The 18,548-nt window shown below is 35.4% G+C and overlaps 3 protein-coding genes across 3 annotated transcripts; 1 reads left to right on the top strand and 2 right to left on the bottom strand.

Annotated features, from left to right (window-relative positions):
- The first annotated feature begins 319 nt into the window (after positions 1 to 319).
- LOC8284189 (ankyrin repeat domain-containing protein 13C) lies at positions 320 to 3,192 on the top strand. The gene is made up of 2 exons (XM_002518426.4): positions 320 to 2,007; positions 2,408 to 3,192. The coding sequence occupies exons 1-2, from the start codon at positions 604 to 606 to the stop codon at positions 2,804 to 2,806; spliced, it is 1,803 nt and encodes a 600-aa protein (XP_002518472.1). The 5' UTR covers positions 320 to 603; the 3' UTR covers positions 2,807 to 3,192.
- A 1,507-nt stretch (positions 3,193 to 4,699) lies between these two features.
- Positions 4,700 to 6,892, bottom strand: LOC8284190 (autophagy-related protein 8C). Its single transcript, XM_002518427.4, has 6 exons — positions 6,639 to 6,892; positions 6,424 to 6,489; positions 6,071 to 6,126; positions 5,926 to 5,978; positions 5,063 to 5,181; positions 4,700 to 4,981 (listed from the first exon to the last, which is right to left on the bottom strand). Exons 2-6 carry the CDS (start codon positions 6,458 to 6,460, stop codon positions 4,884 to 4,886), a joined length of 363 nt encoding a protein of 120 aa, XP_002518473.1. The 5' UTR covers positions 6,461 to 6,489; positions 6,639 to 6,892; the 3' UTR covers positions 4,700 to 4,883.
- Positions 6,893 to 12,830: 5,938 nt separating this feature from the next.
- LOC8284191 (probable beta-1,3-galactosyltransferase 2) lies at positions 12,831 to 18,493 on the bottom strand. The gene is made up of 10 exons (XM_002518428.4): positions 18,015 to 18,493; positions 17,054 to 17,111; positions 16,692 to 16,753; positions 16,345 to 16,599; positions 14,993 to 15,065; positions 14,727 to 14,847; positions 14,464 to 14,551; positions 14,269 to 14,394; positions 14,013 to 14,122; positions 12,831 to 13,392 (listed from the first exon to the last, which is right to left on the bottom strand). Exons 1-10 carry the CDS (start codon positions 18,137 to 18,139, stop codon positions 13,244 to 13,246), a joined length of 1,167 nt encoding a protein of 388 aa, XP_002518474.1. The 5' UTR covers positions 18,140 to 18,493; the 3' UTR covers positions 12,831 to 13,243.
- Positions 18,494 to 18,548: the final 55 nt, after the last annotated feature.

Genomic DNA, 18,548 nt, shown 5'->3' with positions numbered 1-18,548 from the left:
AAGAAATCATGTCCTTAATGTACATCACCATCATCGTACAACAAAACAAGACGTGCCCCAAAAAGAAAGGGCGAAAGAGGGACTGCGACGTGGCTGCTTAAAAGTGATGAACGAAAGATTTAGATATCTATTAAGAAAAATGCTGTAACTTAATAACTATATTTTTATAGAAATATTATTTTTTAGTTTAAAAAATAATAAAAATAAATATAAAAAAAAATAATTTAATATTTTTTATTTTGAAAAGAAAAGTCGCAGTATGTAGTAACTATAAGTAAGTAAATAGAAGAAGAAAATATCCACGGGACTAGCTGCTCTACTGTACCACTGCCACTGCTTCTTCTCCTGAGCAAGTAAGAATCACGAAAAGTCGCGCCAGATTGCCTCTATCTTTGCACTCTCTCCAATAAAAACCAAACCCATACAAAAAACAAAGTCAAACAAAAGCCCTTCAATTTCCTTCGAATTTTCAGATTTACCCCTATGCCTCTCTCTATGATTTCCTTCTTCAGTCTCGTCATCATTCTTTCTACCCAAAGTTAAATTCCACAGGCATATATCCTCTCACTCTAATTTCTGCTGCACCTATTATTCATCTTTCCCATGTCCAAAACATTCTCTTCGTCGGCTCCGGCCACCACTCCGCCTACAATTAAACCTGAACACTACTCCCACAGTCCCGTCCACTACGCTGTCGTTTTAGGCGACCACACTACGCTTTCAAGACTCGTTTCTACGCTCCCTCGCTTATCTGATCCATCTCAGATCCACACAGAATCCGATTCCCTAGCTCAAGAACGAGTTTCCGACCAGATCTCTGCTGTTCTCGACCGCCGCGACGTTCCCTACCGCGAAACACCTCTTCATCTCGCCGTCCGATTGAGCGACACATTTGCTGCGCGTGCTCTTGCTGCTGCTGGTGCTGACGTCTCACTTCAGAACTCTGCCGGTTGGAATCCTCTCCAGGAAGCTCTCTGTCGCCGGAGCTCCGAAATCGCATCTGTTCTCCTACGTCTCCACCACCGCTCCGCGTGGGCTAAATGGCGTCGACGGTTGCCACGTGTCGTGGCGGTGCTTCGCAGAATGAGAGACTTCTACATGGAAATCTCATTCCATTTCGAAAGCTCCGTGATTCCATTCGTTGGAAAAATTGCACCTTCGGACACTTACAGAATCTGGAAACGAGACGGCAATCTACGAGCTGACACATCGTTAGCTGGCTTTGACGGCTTAAAAATCCAGCGAGCCGATCAAAGCTTTCTCTTCCTCGGAGACGGAGACGAACTCCATAGTGTTCCTGCGGGTTCTTTGCTTGTAGTGAACCGCGACGAACATAAAATATTTGACGCATTTGAAAATGCAGGAGGTCCAATGAGCGAGTCCGATATATCGGGATTCTGTGCACAAACGAGTGTGTACCGTCCTGGAATGGACGTTACGAAAGCGGAATTGGTAGGAAGGACAAACTGGAGAAGACAAGAGAAAACAGAATCAATTGGTGAATGGAAAGCTAAAGTTTATGAAGTTCAGAATGTTGTTTTCAGCTTTCGATCACGGAAAGTAACTGCTCATAATGAAAACGACGTTGCTGGAAGTGAACAAGTTTTGCCGTTAGAGTTAGACGAAGATGACGATGGTTTTTTAGTCGCTGAAAATCCGAATTTCGGATTTAATAATAGTAATAGTGATAGGAGAAGGCATAGCAGTTTTGTGAGAGAGGGGAGAGAGTGGGTGAGTGTAGGTAGGAAAAGTGTAGATATAATTCCCTCATCCTCAATCTCAGCTCCTCCGAGAAGATCGGCCGTTACATTAGCTCCAACACCGCAGACCAAGGAGAAGGAGTACGTGAGGAGTTTACGGCCGTCAGTTTGGTTAACGGAGCAATTTCCGCTGAAGACGGACGAGCTATTGCCGTTACTTGATATTTTGGCTAATAAAGTTAAGGCTGTGAGAAGGATGCGAGAGTTGCTCACCACGAAATTCCCGGCGGGGACATTTCCGGTTAAGGTAAAGGATATAATTGATTTTGGGGAAACAAAAACAAAAAAAAAAAAGGTTTTAGTATGCTCTTTATGGTGGGACCATAGTATCGTGAATTAGGAGTGGGGCCTTTTTATGTTTTACGTCTTTTGATGAAGCCTAACCAAAGCAACGAACAAAAGTAGTTTGTGTCTCTCATTTATGATTAGTGAGAAGAAGCTTTTGTGGGGACCACTGTTTTTACGGTCGGTGTCTTTGTCTTTTAATTGCTAGGTCGGTGGGTCCCAAATCTACCCGATGTTTAAGCATGACTTGGGCCTATTCTTTTCAACTCTATGGACATGTTTCCCCATTTCTTGTCTAGAAATTAGAAAATCTGTTTTTTGTGATTAACGTTGGTGATTGGTTTTGTTTTGGGTGTGGACAGTTGGCAATTCCGGTGGTGCCTACGGTGAGAGTGGTGATAACATTCACAAAGTTCGTTGAGCTACATCCAACTGAACAATTCTACACTCCACTTTCAAGTCCTAGACACTTTGCTAATGGAGGAAGAGTAGAGGAGGATAAAAGATCAGATACCGCCTTCTATTCATCCTCTTCTTCTTCTTCATCGTCCATGTCTTCTTTATCGACTGGCTGGCTCAGGAGAAACAACAGCCAGTCGGCGAGCAAGCATCAACAACAACGATGTCCTCCTCCACCAGGGGTACAACAACAACAACAACAAGCAGATCCGTTTGCTATACCTAGTGGATATACATGGGCAAATGCTGATGATAAGTCTAACAAGATAAAGAAATCTAAGTCAGTAAGAAAGTCTAAGTAATTGTTACTTCTGCTTAGGAAAAGGAAATGGGAAATGTTATTTTAACTTCAGTTAATCATGAATTTGTGTTGCATATGTTATTGGCTTGCCAGTATAGTGTAGATATACCATCTTCTTCTTCAATCATGAGGCCTTGCAGTTCGGTTTATCAGATATTTTCTTGGCAATGACTAGAAGGTGACTGGATTGACTTACCAATCTGTTGATTTTTCTTTTCTTAGAAAAAAGAATGTTCTTATAAGTGATTAGATATTTAAATTATACAGTGCTTGCACTGCCACTTCCATTTAAATATTGTGGAATTTAGTTTTAGTGGATTAAACTTTTGATGCATGATATTGACTATGGTCCGCAAGAAAAGTCAAAAACAAAAAGTTCACCTTGAAGTAATTTTGCAATATCTTGGTAATGTAATTTCAGCTTGATGCTAAGATTAGGTGTTTGGTGCAATTAATTTCATTTATGAGGCTGTTTACTTTAAAATCTCAAGACTAAAATAGGTTTACTGAACCAGCAATTTCATTTTCATGCTTGGAAGTCTTGAATGAAGTGTAACTGGCTAGTTGAGGGAAAAAAGAAGTGGTCCTTCAGTATCGAGTTTGTAGTTTTATGCTATTAGTGTTATGTAAAAAGAACAACCTAAAGGACCACCGAGTTTCGTGTTTAGACAGATTATGCAAAGCCCTGCAGGGGGAATATGTATTAATCAAGTGGATGGATCCATTAGAAAGAGCACGTGACAACATTCTATTTCGTATCATCTAGCTATTTTAAGTAATTGTGCAGTACGTAAAATTACTTCTTTCCACTGGACAGAACAGATTCACCAGGGTATTCCCCTGCCCTGCACGACTAGGTGCACTTAGCTCTAATTTAACTCTGATAAGTAAGTTTAATCTATCTCAAGTCTTGCACTAAACAAGTTTCGAAAGGGTATCATCTGCCGTCATTCGTGAGGAACAGACTTGGAAGGTACTGTACCAGGACTTGTGGGAGGAAGCGAAAGAAAAATAACAGAAAAGAAAAATAAAAAACAAAGAGTTAAGCCAGAAGCAAATATGTTATAAAAGTAGAACCGGCATGATATTATTGAGCGACCATGGTCATGCTAGGAAGAGAATTTTAAAAAGAAACAGAGACTGCCAACACAGATTCCCTCAAAGGGCGAGTTGGCAATTTTCCTTTAAAAAAAGGCATAGAATGATATTAAAGGCACACTTTTCTTCTCATCAGCTTATAGGTCTTTGAACAATCAATCTTTTTTCCATCAGCTCTATCAAAGTTTCTCGGGGTTAAGGGAATTTTCTCCTTTTTAATTGGTTGACGGTATAATATCATTTTCCATTATATCACATGAATTCTGGTTTCTAAATTCCAGTCACTGGCTTCCTATATCCCTATAATAGACAGGTTTATCTTGTATAAGTAAATTTCTGATTCTGTTTGATCTCAGATTTGCTCAATACTTAAGGTTGCTGGATATAGTGCTTCTAAACTTTCTTCCGCTAGCCAAAAAAGCGAAAAAGATTTACATGCGTTCCTGATTATCGGTTTCTTCTTTGCCGTCTTGGTTTTTTATTAAACAAAAAGCTCAGCGGCAATGATGGGAGCAGAAAAGATCAAGACTGGAGCATCCAACAACTTCAAATGGGTAAAAAATAAATGCCAGTAAAGAGGCTCCCGTAAACGACCACACAATAACTTCGTCTCAGATCTCTTCCCATTCTACTATGAGAAGCATCGGAAATAAAAAGTTGATGGGGTAGCATCCTTTTAAGATCTATTCATTATTGTCGTCCATCACAGAAACAGAAAGATTTCAGGAATTCATTTGTTATCTTTCAACAGACGAAATACAATCTCAATAAAGATACCGTTGGACAACTTAGAAACTGGCAATGAAAAATTTAGAGCTTAATCCATTTAATCAAAGCATTCAGTTGCATATAAATCAAGTCAATTTCTTCAAGTCATACAACTGCTTAAAACCAAATTAAAATGAGGAAGTCCGAGCATGAGATGCAATAGAATTCTAAGAATTTACATTTTCCAGGTTCATTTGCAAAGATGGACTCCGTTACTCTTGGAGTCCAAAGGTATTCTCTCCACTGTAAGTCATGTAAAGAAAACCATCTTCATCCTTATTTTCCTCATATATTGCAGACAACAATGCAGCTGCAACAACAAGAGAAGAATATTACTAATACAAGTCAAACACAGTGATTTATGACTTCAATGGTACAGAGTGCAACTCACCAGTTGGGGGCAAGGTGTTCTTCACAAACACAAATATAGCCTTCTCAGCACCAAGCTTAATCCTTTTCCGGACAACATACACAAACTGCCCCACAGTCAAATCAGCTGGCACAAGATATCTGCATTCACAGCACAGGAAAATTAAATTCAAGCCAGGATACAGTACAATTGACATAACAATCTAGTTGGCATCGCCATATGAACAACTAGGATGTAATACACGCAAGAGAAGAAACTTCAGAGCTACACCAAAAAATTAAATTCTGAGTCTTCCATTCGGTATCCCTATGCATGGGATAGGTACCAAACCCAACACTCTTTGACACCCTTGAATGAACTTTTAAGAGTTCCATAGAAAAAAAACCACCGCTATATAACACATGTCCATGCCTTAATAATCAGATGAATTTAATCACAAATAATTGATTTCAAAGTGAACCATATCTATCAGGGATGGATGATCTGAACCATATTCCAGATCATTAGCAAATATTGATAAAAGCAGAATCCATATTACCACCACCACATATAAAATAAAATCTAATAGCTTAGGGTGATCTTCCACTGTCCCATGTCTTGCATTGCTAGTAGTGAACCAGTCATGAACCAACTGGCAGCGTGAATCCCACCAAAAAAACAATCACTGCTGCAACAGACTCACCTTAACAAACCAAATAGTGTACTAATACAAATTGTGAGCAATGCCACTAGGCAACATGCTTTCTAAAACTAAAATAAGCAGAGCAAACCATAAACAGTTATAATATATAAATATTGGACACGTTCCTGAAAGGTAAAAATTTCATTATGCAACCTTAATGTGTATGAGAACCAGACAGACTATAAGAGAGACTGATACTAACTTCTTCTTATCAATATCAGGAATATCACTTCTTTCAGCCTTTTCTACAATGACCTGCATCACATGCCCAATCATAAGACAATCACATAGCTTAAAATAAACGCAAGAGGCAGATTCTAGATTGAATTTAGAAATAGAAATCTTACAGGTATTCTATCAGGATACTTCTCTCTGATGCGAGCAGCTTCTGCCTGCCTCCTCTCTGAAAATTGTAAGAAACAAGAAATTAGAGACAAAGTACACAACTACGAGAACAAACAAACAAACAAGAAAAGGTTATGTCTTATCATTTATTTTGGCAGCCCATAAATAAGTAAATTAATACTTCTCATCAATTAAAAGAAGGACAACTTTGCACCGTAACCTGAAGAATCCTAGTTGCTAATTAGGCATAAAAACAAGAATTCAGCGAGTGCCCGAATCAATATTTCACAGAAGCCAAATATCAGAACCTTCCAATCAAAGGAACGGCAAAAATAGGAAAAAGAAAGAAACAAACCCAAAGGATGTTCAAGTTTGAAGGAGCTTTTAGCCATGGTGACAGTGGAGCCTCGATAACACCTTGCTGCGAATTTCGGACAAGGAAACATCACATACCCGCAAAATTCACACTCACCAATTACCAAAACCAAAATTAAGAAAGATAAAATAAAAACAAAAGCAACAATAAGACAAGCAGTAACGGATGCGAAGTTAGAAACTTTTTTAACATACCCAAAGAGAGAAAAATGAAATTTGGGGAAATTCAGGGTTTCAAATAGAATTGATTGATTGATTGATCAACTAGGGTCAATATCAGCGAGCGAATAATTGGGTGTTTCTCAAGAAAGAGAGATTTATTTTAAAATTAGAGGAAAAAAAAAAGAGAGAGAACGGAAACTTATTAGGGTTTTATTCTGATTCCAACACGAAACCTGTTGATAGGAATTTATTTGGTTTAGTTCAAATAAATTTAACTCATTATTTAAAGAAAAAGATTGGAATGGATTTGGATTGCCTCTATTTCAAGCAAATTCCTGTCTCATATCATATGCGTCAGCAATTTGTTTCTGATACGACTTCTTTGTTGATTAAAACGACGTCGGCTAGGTTACACTGTTTTGGTACTTTGGATTGGTTGGGCTGGGCTGGCTTATGTTAGGTTAGGCAGCCCAAAAATATCCATTTTTCTAGTAGTAAGAAACTTATTGCAAATGGAATGGGTGTCTCCTTAAGCTTTCTCACTTAAATTTGAATTAAAATATAGATTACAATAACATTTATGGCAATTCTTAAAAGTCAAAAAGAAAAAGTCAAATTACAGATTACATTTATCTCATAATAATATATATATACATATATTTTTTTATTTATGTTAGTGATCGATTGACCGTCTAATTATTACATGAGAATTAATCGAACAAACTATTCTTCTAAGTGTGATAAGTATATTTTGGAAAAATAAAAATAAATAACTCAGAACAGTGAAGTATTTCTTTTATTATTTTTCTATTTCTGATTTTATTATTCAATTGGTTGATAAAAATTTATCGGTTATAATTTGAATTGTATATAATAAAAGTGGCTTTATTTTTTATTTTATCTTTTTAAGTTCAATAAAAGTTAAATTTTACTGCTCATCTTTTACTCTATGTAAAATTTCGAATGAGAACCACATTGTACGTATAAAAGAAAAATATGCAATTAAAATATGGGTCCTATACTCATTTTTGAGATTATGGATATGTGTAACTTCTAGTAAAGAACTAACAAGATCGATCTTAAAAGAAAATATGGAGAACAAAATAATAGAGGAAATATAGCATAGACTAATATTTTTAAATATAGATTAGTTCAACTAATTTATTTAAAAATTAATGGTTAATTTATTTTAATTTTTTAAATAGTAATCAGAATTACAATTACATCGGACTAAGTCGACTAAAACTATCAACCGGTTAGTTTACTTATATATGTAAAAAATTGAAAATTAACCTTAAGATTTCACGTAATCAATAGATTATCAGATCTGGAATTCATTGGTGTAGACTTTGAAATGTGTCCTTTTGTATTGGGCTAATATAAAAATATCAGTATAAACATATTACAGAGAAGGGCAAATTCTAAAGCGATAAAAGGAGAGAGAAGTATATATATACCATGGCAGGAACAGGTATGAAAGTATTAATTGCAGTAACATCTGCAGCTTCTCCTCATAAAGGCTCAAGAGACCATGTTAGGGGGAGACAGATCAGATACCAAAAACCAGTGGTCCATAATGTCAAACAACATAAGCAGCACCCACTTCACCTACATATAAGATTCTCCTCTCCTTTTCCTTCTCTCTTCTTGATTACTCATCTCTCTCTGTACGAGCATATAATAATACTACTTATATATATGGGTCAGTTTTGTTCTTCTTCATCACCAGCAAAAAAGCAAGTAATAAAGAAGAGAGCTCTCAAGCTTATAAAGAAAAGATATGGGTTATTGTTATGGTTGAGGATAGAAGGTCTAGTTATACTGATTAATGTTATACTACGTACGTATATTATAATTACAGGTACCTTTCAAGAGTACTTCCATGTCAAGATATTAAATCAAAGTGAATTACCAAATGGGGTTTTGCTCATTTAATTATCTATTGTTCGGGTGTTTAAGGTTTGTATATTTATGTATAATCAACTTCAAGTGAAGATATCCAGTAATATATGTGTTGGAGCTTAATCTAAACAAGGCAAGGGTGGTCCAGAATATCATTTAGAAGATCAAGTAACAGAAGGAGATCAACATAATATCTATATATATATATATGAACAGTTCTAGGGCTTGAGTAAATGATGAAAGGAGAAAAGAGAAAGAATGGGAGAGGAGGACAGGGAGATCACGTGAAAACATTGGAGGGAAAGTATTAATGGGTACAAACATTTATACCTATGGCATTGGTTTGGGAGTAATAGGGACTGGCTATACATACTGCTTAGTTGGACATTTTTCTCTTCTCTTGATCTATATCTAACTTCAAAATTTACTTAGTTGATAAATACATGTTCTCTGCAAGATATGAAATTAATCAATATATATGCAAGCCTATATATATTATTAATAATTTTAATTGAGTAGATCCTGTAGTATAATTGTTTTTTAAGAAAAGAGAGTAAAAAGAGTTGCAATTTTGAATTAAATTTGGTTTACTGTGGCAGTGCTGCAGTGGACTGCAGTTACAACTGCAAGGGGGAGCATATTAATTTGAAGCATTGAAATGTATGTTTGTAGAATATGAGTTTTGTCACTATATTTGTTGCTTGAAATAAATGCACATCTAATTAATGTTATAGTTAATGCGGATTGCTGGGTCCAGATACACATGAAGATGGAGACCCTTTCATTCATAACATAACCTTTTTATTTCTTCTTACTTCTTTCTTGATTACATTTTTTTACTAGTATGAAAAATAGGCAAATCAATTTCAACATAATTTCTAATCATTAGTCAGAAACTATGATCTATTCTTTTCTTTGATTCTACTGGGGAGAATCAAATCAACAAGAGTCTGTAAAAGTTATGTAATTGATGAGTAATATGGGGCAGATTGTTTAAGGATATTGGACTAACTGGAAATATAGTGATTATGATGGACCCAACATCCAAGATACCTTATTATGTTGCGGATTTTGCGCATTGTCGACCCATCAAATCTTTTTCTGGTAGGATCTAAAGTTTTGGTTTTGCTAAATGTCGAAGGTTTCTGCTTAAATTAAGCATGACCAAGTTAATTACTTGAGATCCATATATATATATATATATATATCCCAAAAGCACCCACATTACATTTTCTTACACCACAATAAAATTAATGTTAATGTTTGTAAATTATCAATAATCTATAATATATATATATATATATATATATGAAGAAGAAGCAACAAATGAATCTGCTAAGAAGAGTATGTCAAATTCTTACAAAATATTCTTGTAAGATGGTGTTATTTTAATAAAAAATTAACTAGATTTATATAAATTCATTATATCTTTTAAGATAAGTAAAGGTTGTCTAGTTAGAATTAATTTATAATCAAGATATATCTTTTAATAGAAGGTTTCATCTTTAATTTTGAATAAATATTATACTTTTATAGGCAAAAAATATACTATCTTTTAGAATAAATATTATACTTCCCTGAGAAAATAATAATAGGAAATTATTTGAAATTTTCTTTTTAACAATAACAATAATAGTAACCATAAGTTTATCCATAAATTTAAGAATAAAGCGAGCTGATGATTTTGGAGAGGACATACCATATTTTCCTTTTAACTGAAAAGGTCCCAATTGTGAGGCACATCAGTTTGCAAGATTTTAGCAGTTGGAATCAAGCTTTATCACCAAAGTTATAATTTTCTTAGAATATCAGACTCGACCTATAATTCAGTAATACCCACCAAGAAGACTTTGCGTTATTTATTTTTCTCCCTTCCTTTTTTGAAATTCAAATGCAAGTGGCTTGGCCCTTTCTTTAAGCTCATAAATACAAATTGAAAGCTCAAGGGATCTCATCAGTGAGCTTTTTGCATTGTCTCTAAGCTTTAAATTTAATATACCCACCTCTTTTTTGTTGTTGGGTTGGTGGCAAATTCAATGCTAACTTCTTCTAAGCTAAACATATCCCATCACCTTCCCTCTGTATTTCTATCTCTTTCACACTCCCATTAAATAAAATGGTGATTTCACTCACAACGCACTCATCCCATCTTCTCTTCTTTCTTTTTCTGCATTCTTTCGTGCTATTACCTCTCAATGCATTTCTTCGACCTCACTGTTCATCTTAACAATTTCAGGTTATTTGAAATTTTAAAAATCTTACTCTAAAGCGTGTTTCTTAATCTGTAACAACTACTTTTTTACTTCTATATATATATATATATATATATATTCTTGAGTAATCAAAAGAAATGCGTACGAGATATTGGTGCGGTTCAATCAGAGATCATTGCTCTATATATAGAGCTTTTGTTGTTTGATTGAGCCGTGCCAATATCACGTGCATATATATATATAGAAATCAGTCTTCTTTCTTTTTCAGGTTGATAGATTCTGTTTATTCCAATTGACCCATGGCAAAGTTCACGTGACAGCATGCCGAGATGACATTTGTTTGCTTGGAACTGCATCAAGGTATGGTTCTGGTGGTTGAAATGCGCTTCCTTGTCTTTGTATCTATGCCTTTATTTCTAGCATCACAACAACAGATATTAGTGAGTGCTTTTGGATGTAACGGAATGTTAATCATGCTTGCTCGATTACAGATTTGGAAAGCACCCTTTAATATATATGGACAATATATATCAGCTTTTTCTTTCATTTCAGAACTGAGTTTTTTGAGCCTGATCATTTCAAATGATCGTACGTAATGGGTCCTCATTTTCTAACCTATCTTGTTATTTATTGGCATTTTTGTGTGTTAATACTCTATTTAAAACCTTGTTTCATGTCTGCTCCTGTAATTTCTTTTTATCCATATGGAATCTCAAGCTGCCATTGATAATATATACACACACAAATATAGCACAGCAAAGGCATAATGGTTTTGCAGCAATCAGCAAGGTCTGGTCATAGGCTAGATGCAGTATACTTCTCGGAATTATTTGGATAATATACAGCTTTACAAATTAATTTTCACTGAAGATGTATATTAACTAGTGTCCTTCTTCTTCATCAGATGGTATACATTGAATTTTATTCACATCAAGATATTATGTTAAAGGGTGAGATAAGAAAGTACATTGTTTAAAGAGTTAATTCAAAAAAAAAAAGAAAAAGAAAAGAGGAGGATGAGGATATATCAGTCTGTCCTCTTTCACTTAATATCAAGATCTTTTTTGATAAATTCAAATTCGTAGGGTAAGTGCAATTAAGATTTTCATTTAATATTTTACCTATATTTTGGTTTTGGAAAATAAATAAAGGCTTGACCTGAGGAAGCAAGGCATTGGTGTGAAAGTGTGAGGTGGTTGGTGTGTGGATTAAGAGCAGACATTAAATCTTTCAGAGCAATTGATTGTTCTTTCTGCATAATAAAGGTCGACTACTTTGTTGACAAATTCATATATGAGTAGGTAATAAGATTCCATCTTCCTTTTACTCTCATTATTAAAGCTCCTTTCCTTTCCTTTTCTTTCTTCTGAATCTTATTAAAGTTTTCAGACCAGACCCACCCACAGCTACATCTGCACCTCGCTCTCATTTTATAATCATAATGCAAATATCCTTTCTTGTTTCATGAATCTCTCATTCTTCTTGCTCCTCTCAGTGATTGAATGCATAAATAACAGACTTTCATTAAAAAAAATCTTATACTGATACCTAGATTTATTGATTGGTTACTTACCCCTCCAACAATCAGTTTTTGCTACATGACCTTTTAGAGAAAGCTTCTTTGGTTTCAAAGAAACCTAATTAATCTATTCCCATGCAAATGCGAGCAAGAAACCAGGGTAACTTTTCTTAGCATTTTTTTCTTTTTCATTCAAGTCAAAGCCAAGGCAAATTATTAGTGCTGGGAAGTTCTTAAGAAAGGCCAAAAAGGAATTTGACAAGATGAGAAGATGTTATAGTATTACTCAAACTTTCAGATTCTCTGGTTTGATCGTGGATAAACGGTTAGTCTAGTTGTTTAAAAGCTAATTCCTTATGCTTTAACCAAGATGATGATGCATTATATGCCCACTATCTTGGAATGACACTTGTCCAAGTTCATGACAGGGTTTTGTCTCAACTGTAGCAGTGCGTATCTGGTTAGGAACTCAGCAGAGGGCTGGGCCTTTCTCTGTCTTCAACAAAAAGGAGTCTATCAAATGTAGAACAAAGCTTAGGCATGAAAAGGAAGATACCGATAAATAGTTGAGGAGGTGGTGATGATAAAAAATAAGAAACAAAAGAAAGATTTATGCATTCTATCATCTTTATTTATACAGCATAAGGCAGAAAGGGGCTGCCTACAAAGATATACAACTTTTTTTTTTCCCTCAGTGGGGCATGGTAGAGGACCAAGTATTTACCAACCCTCAAACCGTTTAAAAAATGACTGTTATAGCCTCTCTTCAGTATTTCTTGCTGCATCTGGGGTTGACCTCCTTAACCCAAAATGGAGGAAATCCATAGCGGCGCTGCTGCAAGGCTTTCGAATTTCTTTGTTTCTTTCCTGTTCTTCCTACTATGATTTGGTATTACATACATTTTCTCAGCCCAAGCAGGCATATGTCAAACGAAACGTAATTTGCTAAAACTTTCTCAAGTTGTCTTCCCGAGTTTGGAAGGGTATATAACCGGCAGCTCGTCTCAAAAGGTTGCAGTCCATAAAGCATTCTCATCTTCACCACATCGTTTGTGGACTTCCATTATTCTCTCTACAGACTTGCAAATCCCGCTACATTTCCAATCAAATGAAGCAGCACAGACGTTGCCTAGCTGAGTCTTCCACTCACAATCTGCAGGTACAAATCAACAGTGTTCTTTATTTATTGTCTTGTATCTTCACTATTCTACGGGAAAAAAAGAAAAGAACACATAGAGGTACAGCACGCCACATTAATGGCGCAAATGCTATCACATATTGCTGCTAATTGCCTCCCCTTGAACAGTTTTGTGTTAAGGTGCTCAGGCTTTTGATTGAAAGTTGGATCTCATATCATAATGTGTGTCTTGAGACAAATCTACATAATTACATGTAATGAATAGCTGCTTTATGCATGTATCCTCCTGGTTCTGAAGATTCAGATGGTCTAGTCAATTGGTATGTTTTATGGTCATACCTGAGATTGTAACCTTATCCTACATTGGCAACTCATTCTGCTGTGTAGAGTACTGATCATTCTTTAAGGACTCAAACTTCGTTCCTTCCACTTTCAGTCTCATATCCCACTGATTACTGTGGTGGCTCCCAATAAATTGTGGCTTACATGCCACAATCAACAAGAATGTAATTACATCAACCCTCTAATGAGGGACTGGTTTTTTCAAATGCAGACATCAGCCTATTCAATGTATTTATATTAAATGTAAATCTTTAGTGATTGTTAGAGATTTGAGAATCATGGATACAATTTACCTGGTGGGGTACCACAACAGAGTCTTCTATCATCCACATGGTCCACATCTAAACCAATGAACCAAGATCCCAATGAAACATCTTCGTTTGCATATTTGTGCAACACATGCCTGAGATGATGAGAATGAATAATTATCATGACAAGATCAAAAGACAATCAAATAAGAAACTCTGCACTTTTAACGCTCATCCAATCAATCATAAGAGGCCTAAACATTAATGTCTATTAAAAAAATTCAGACGACTGGACACTTACTGATTTACTGATATGTAGGTTGCCAAATCCTTTGATATGGCATACAGCTGTCCAGTAGCATGACGAAAATACCTGTTTCCCACCTCTCCAAATTTCCAGTACTCTGGTTCATGATATCTCACTCCTCTATTTCATGAAAAGTTAGAAAATTTATCCTATTAATGAAGACGACTAAATATAGATAATTCAGCTTACTTTCTAGCAATTACGGGACCCGATTTCATGCAACCGATGTAAACCCGTGGTTTCATACGATGTCCAGCTAGAGTCATTCCAAGTGTTGCTGTGGTAAATTTCCAGAAGATACTCAGTAAGACATGCTAATTATTATATAAAAGACTTCAAAAGAAATGACATTACTTATCTCTGTTCTCTGTCTCTCTCTCAGAGCAAGGATAGATGTTTCAAAATTCATATTTACCTAGATTCACAATAGATTTATCATTAATTTACTTTACCTAAATTCACATGGACATCATCATCAACTTTGACATAAAACTCTGCATCCCATAAAGCAACAGCAGTAGCAAAATACGCCTTTGTCTTGGCTGATAATTCCAGGTAGCCTTCAACATGTTCCTGCTTACATAGAATGACATAACAAGTGAATTACTATTTAAATCTCTTGCAACATATTTTCACTCCATTCAAAATGTAAAAATAATTGGACTGCTTTTTAGTTATCGAATTTAAAAGCAATAATAGGACAAGAGAAGAACATTACCAGCCTCAAGAAATCTCCATTTGACATTTCCTCTGCTTCAATAGCTTTGTCAAGAATGCCACCAGCTGTTGAACTAAAGATAAATACTTATTAACCAATATTCACTCTCTAAAACACACCCTACAACCATATATCTACAAGCACCAAGTGTAAGTAGCACTAAATTGGAATCAAAGAAGCAAACTGAGACCCTATTTACTTATTTACATAGAGACAGGACTAGCTGGAGATAGAGTCGACAGAAACTCGTGGAAATTTGACAAGAACCTAGTCCCCAACAAAATGTACTTGCTAATGGTTTTACATCATTTAGTTAGATCATTTTGGCCATGGATTTCTTTTGTTAGTTTCCTGTTTCTGTGTTTAGCTGTGGTTTGCAAGATACTCTTATGTAACACAAAATTTGCATCTATTGATAGTAGTTGCGTTCATTGATAAGATTTACTACAATAATATAAAATTAATCCATACTGGCTGCAAATATTTATTGTTGTAGTATAGAAAGAAGAGGATAACAGTGAGCTACTACCTCCTCTAGGGTTTAGGTAGGGTTCCAAATTATATAAATTGCTTCCCTTAGAATCAGAATGTATGAGACGAACTTAACCTAAATACTTATCTGTAAAAGAAGAGGATAACAGTGAGCTACTACCTGCTCTAGGGTTTAGGTAGGCTTCCAAATGGTATAAATTGCTTCCCTTAGAATCATAATGTATGAGAAGAACTTAACCTAAATACTTATTTGTAAAACCCTTATAATTATTTGGCAAACCATTTAGAATCACATTTTTAACCAGTCATTACACAAGCAGCAGGTTTCATCCTAAAGTAAGTTAACTTGAATTCATTACTGCATCACTCTGTGGGCCTATTAACTGTGATTCAGACTTAAGCCACAAAATCTATATGCAGTCCTTGGAGACGAAATGATTGGCCGCAGATAGATTATTCTTAAGAAAACCAAATAAGCACACCCCACCATAACAAAACCAGGGTTTAGGTAGGCTTCCAAATGGTATAAATTGCTTCCCTTAGAATCATAATGTATGAGAAGAACTTAACCTAAATACTTATTTGTAAAACCCTTGTAATTATTTGGCAAACCATTTAGAATCACATTTTTAACCAGTCATTACACAAGCAGCAGGTTTCATCCTAAAGTAAGTTAACTTGAATTCATTACTGCATCACTCTGTGGGCCTATTAACTGTGATTCAGACTTAAGCCACAAAATCTATATGCAGTCCTTGGAGACGAAATCATTGGCAGCAGATAGATTATTCTTAAGAAAACCAAATAAGCACACCCCACCATAACAAAACCAGAAATTCAAGAGGTAGATAAAACCTCACCTGTGACCTATAACAAAGCGAATGATTATACCCTTCTCCTTCTCCAACTTCTTTCTTTTCTCACCTTGTGGCATCCAAGTAGCACGAATTGAATCCCTTCGCTTCCGACTGCTAAAAGCTGTGTTGATTCCTATGACCATAAAGTATTTCCTTTTGGAGTTTCCTGATGGAGGAGAGCCATTTAACAAAAATTGATGCTCTGCCTTAGCAGCTGCCAGTTTCATCTCTAAAGATGAAATCTTGTTATCTAGCGTTCTGCATTCCATACACAAGAATACAGTTCCTGCTTAAATCATTAGCATCTCAAATATGTGACATGTAGTACGACAAATTTCAGCAGAGCTTACTGGACAGCGGGCTGGCCCTTTAAAACTTGCCTTAGACTGTGGTATTGACGATTTGCACCCTTCTGGTGAAAGCAGAGAATCAAGCAAAACATGGTAATTAATACTTCAGTAGAACAAATATAATTAAAAAGGCAAAGCTAAACCTTATGATATGGAATTTAGAAGGGAGCAAAAAAGCTTCATGAAGCCAATAGATTAAAATTTATAATTTCTTTTTTCTAAGACAAAAATAACTATCATAGACAGAGGAAAGATCCATGGGATTGTGAAAACAGAACAACTGTCGATATGAACAAGAAAAGCACAATGGTAAACCTTCATATATTTTGGAGTGACACCTAAAAATGGGTAGATACACTTACAAGCTTCAGATTGCAATCCCGAGACTCCACATTTAATTGTTCTGGCATATTCCACATCCTGATACAATAAATTTTTCATTAATATGACATGTAAAATGGTAAGGCAATTACTTTGACATGCATCAAAAAAAGAAAAATTCCAAGCTGATAAAAGTGCAGTAGTATAAAATAATATATCATAGAAGATTAAATTCTCAGAAAAAGAAACCTTGCTCGGAATTGGGACAAATACTGATGGAATATAGAATGAAATAGCTTAAATGTAACAGGGAAGTAAATGAGAAATTATACCAGCCCTCATGACACATAATATAGTATTGGAGCAAAGAAACTATAGATAGATAGGAGAGAACAAGAAATTTGATGATTGCATAGGTGAAGTATTTCCTTTTCTCACCATTAATTATTGTGCAACCAAAACCAAAAAGAAAAAAGAATGAAGACTATCATTAAAAGAAAGTACTCATCTGACAATATGGACTTCATTTTCACCAAAGACAACAATTTGAACTATCCAGACTATGTTCTAGATTGCAAACAGTAGAATATGCTTCTTTTCCCAAAGTTTGGACAGTGTCGGTGGAGACACAGCAGTCAAGAAAAAGACTCAAATTGCAACCACTTAATTCCAAAATATCCAAATTCAAAAACAGAATAGAAAAAGATTCAATATAATCCTAAAACATTACAATTATGGTAGTTCATGGCATTTGAGATCAAACTGACTGACAATTTATTTCACATTAAAATTAATGAAAATCCATGAGGCAATACCAAATGCCTTTCACCTAACTCACATGCTTTCCCATCAAAAAATAGATAAGAACACAGAACCAAAAAGATCTTCCATTTCTGAAGATCGGTTGGTACCCATTTGACTTAAATTCAACATATAATCTGTGTGCAGCCACTACAGTTCGAGAACTTAAAGAAAACAACAGAAACCCAATTATCAAACTACCTGTTAGTGAAGAACGTTCCAGCAAAAAAGCTACTAATGCAAAGGAGAAGAGCCCAATTCTTTGGCACAAAATTCCTTGAAGCAAGCTCTCCACCACCTACTCCTACTCTACTCTTTATTGACATTTTTGTTCTCCTTTTTTATTCACTCAATAGCTTTCACCAATAAATCAAAGAATAAAAAGGAAAATCAAAACCCAGAAACTATAATCAGTATTATAAACACAAAAGCAATCAAATCTACAATGTGTCTATTTTGAGAGACACACATTCTCTCCCTCTCAGCAAGGAAGCGAGAGAGAGAGGGCACAGTGAAAAGACACACCAACCAACTGCCAATCTTAATGCTGAAAATTACTTAACCGTCCCTTACTTACTTACAGGAAAACTTTCCCTAAATCCCCACCATAAACGTACCAGTTCTGTTTAGGGACTACTTAACCAATAACAGTAATTTTGTCCAAAAACAATAGGAAAAAAACTACCAACAGCAACAGTTTTATTTCATGGATTAGCTGGGAATGGGTCGGTCAAC

The sequence above is a fragment of the Ricinus communis genome, chromosome 5 (assembly GCF_019578655.1).
Source record: "Ricinus communis isolate WT05 ecotype wild-type chromosome 5, ASM1957865v1, whole genome shotgun sequence".
In the NCBI taxonomy this organism is placed as follows: Eukaryota; Viridiplantae; Streptophyta; class Magnoliopsida; order Malpighiales; family Euphorbiaceae; genus Ricinus; species Ricinus communis.
Note: the sequence above shows the minus strand (reverse complement) of the source record. Positions and strands in the feature narration are given on the sequence as shown.

Coding starts and splice junctions, on each gene's coding strand:
- LOC8284189 (XM_002518426.4), top strand. CDS start 604: ATGTCCAAAACATTCTCTTCGTCGGCTCCGGCCACCACTCCGCCTACA. Junction 2,008..2,407: donor CGGGGACATTTCCGGTTAAG/GTAAAGGATATA, acceptor GGGTGTGGACAG/TTGGCAATTCCGGTGGTGCC.
- LOC8284190 (XM_002518427.4), bottom strand. CDS start 6,460: ATGGCTAAAAGCTCCTTCAAACTTGAACATCCTTTGG. Junction 5,979..6,070: donor AGTATCCTGATAGAATACCT/GTAAGATTTCTA, acceptor CATGTGATGCAG/GTCATTGTAGAAAAGGCTGA. Junction 4,982..5,062: donor GAACACCTTGCCCCCAACTG/GTGAGTTGCACT, acceptor TTGTTGTTGCAG/CTGCATTGTTGTCTGCAATA.
- LOC8284191 (XM_002518428.4), bottom strand. CDS start 18,139: ATGTCAATAAAGAGTAGAGTAGGAGTAGGTGGTGGAGAGCTTGCTTCA. Junction 17,112..18,014: donor GGAACGTTCTTCACTAACAG/GTAGTTTGATAA, acceptor TTATTGTATCAG/GATGTGGAATATGCCAGAAC. Junction 16,754..17,053: donor GGGATTGCAATCTGAAGCTT/GTAAGTGTATCT, acceptor TGCTTTCACCAG/AAGGGTGCAAATCGTCAATA.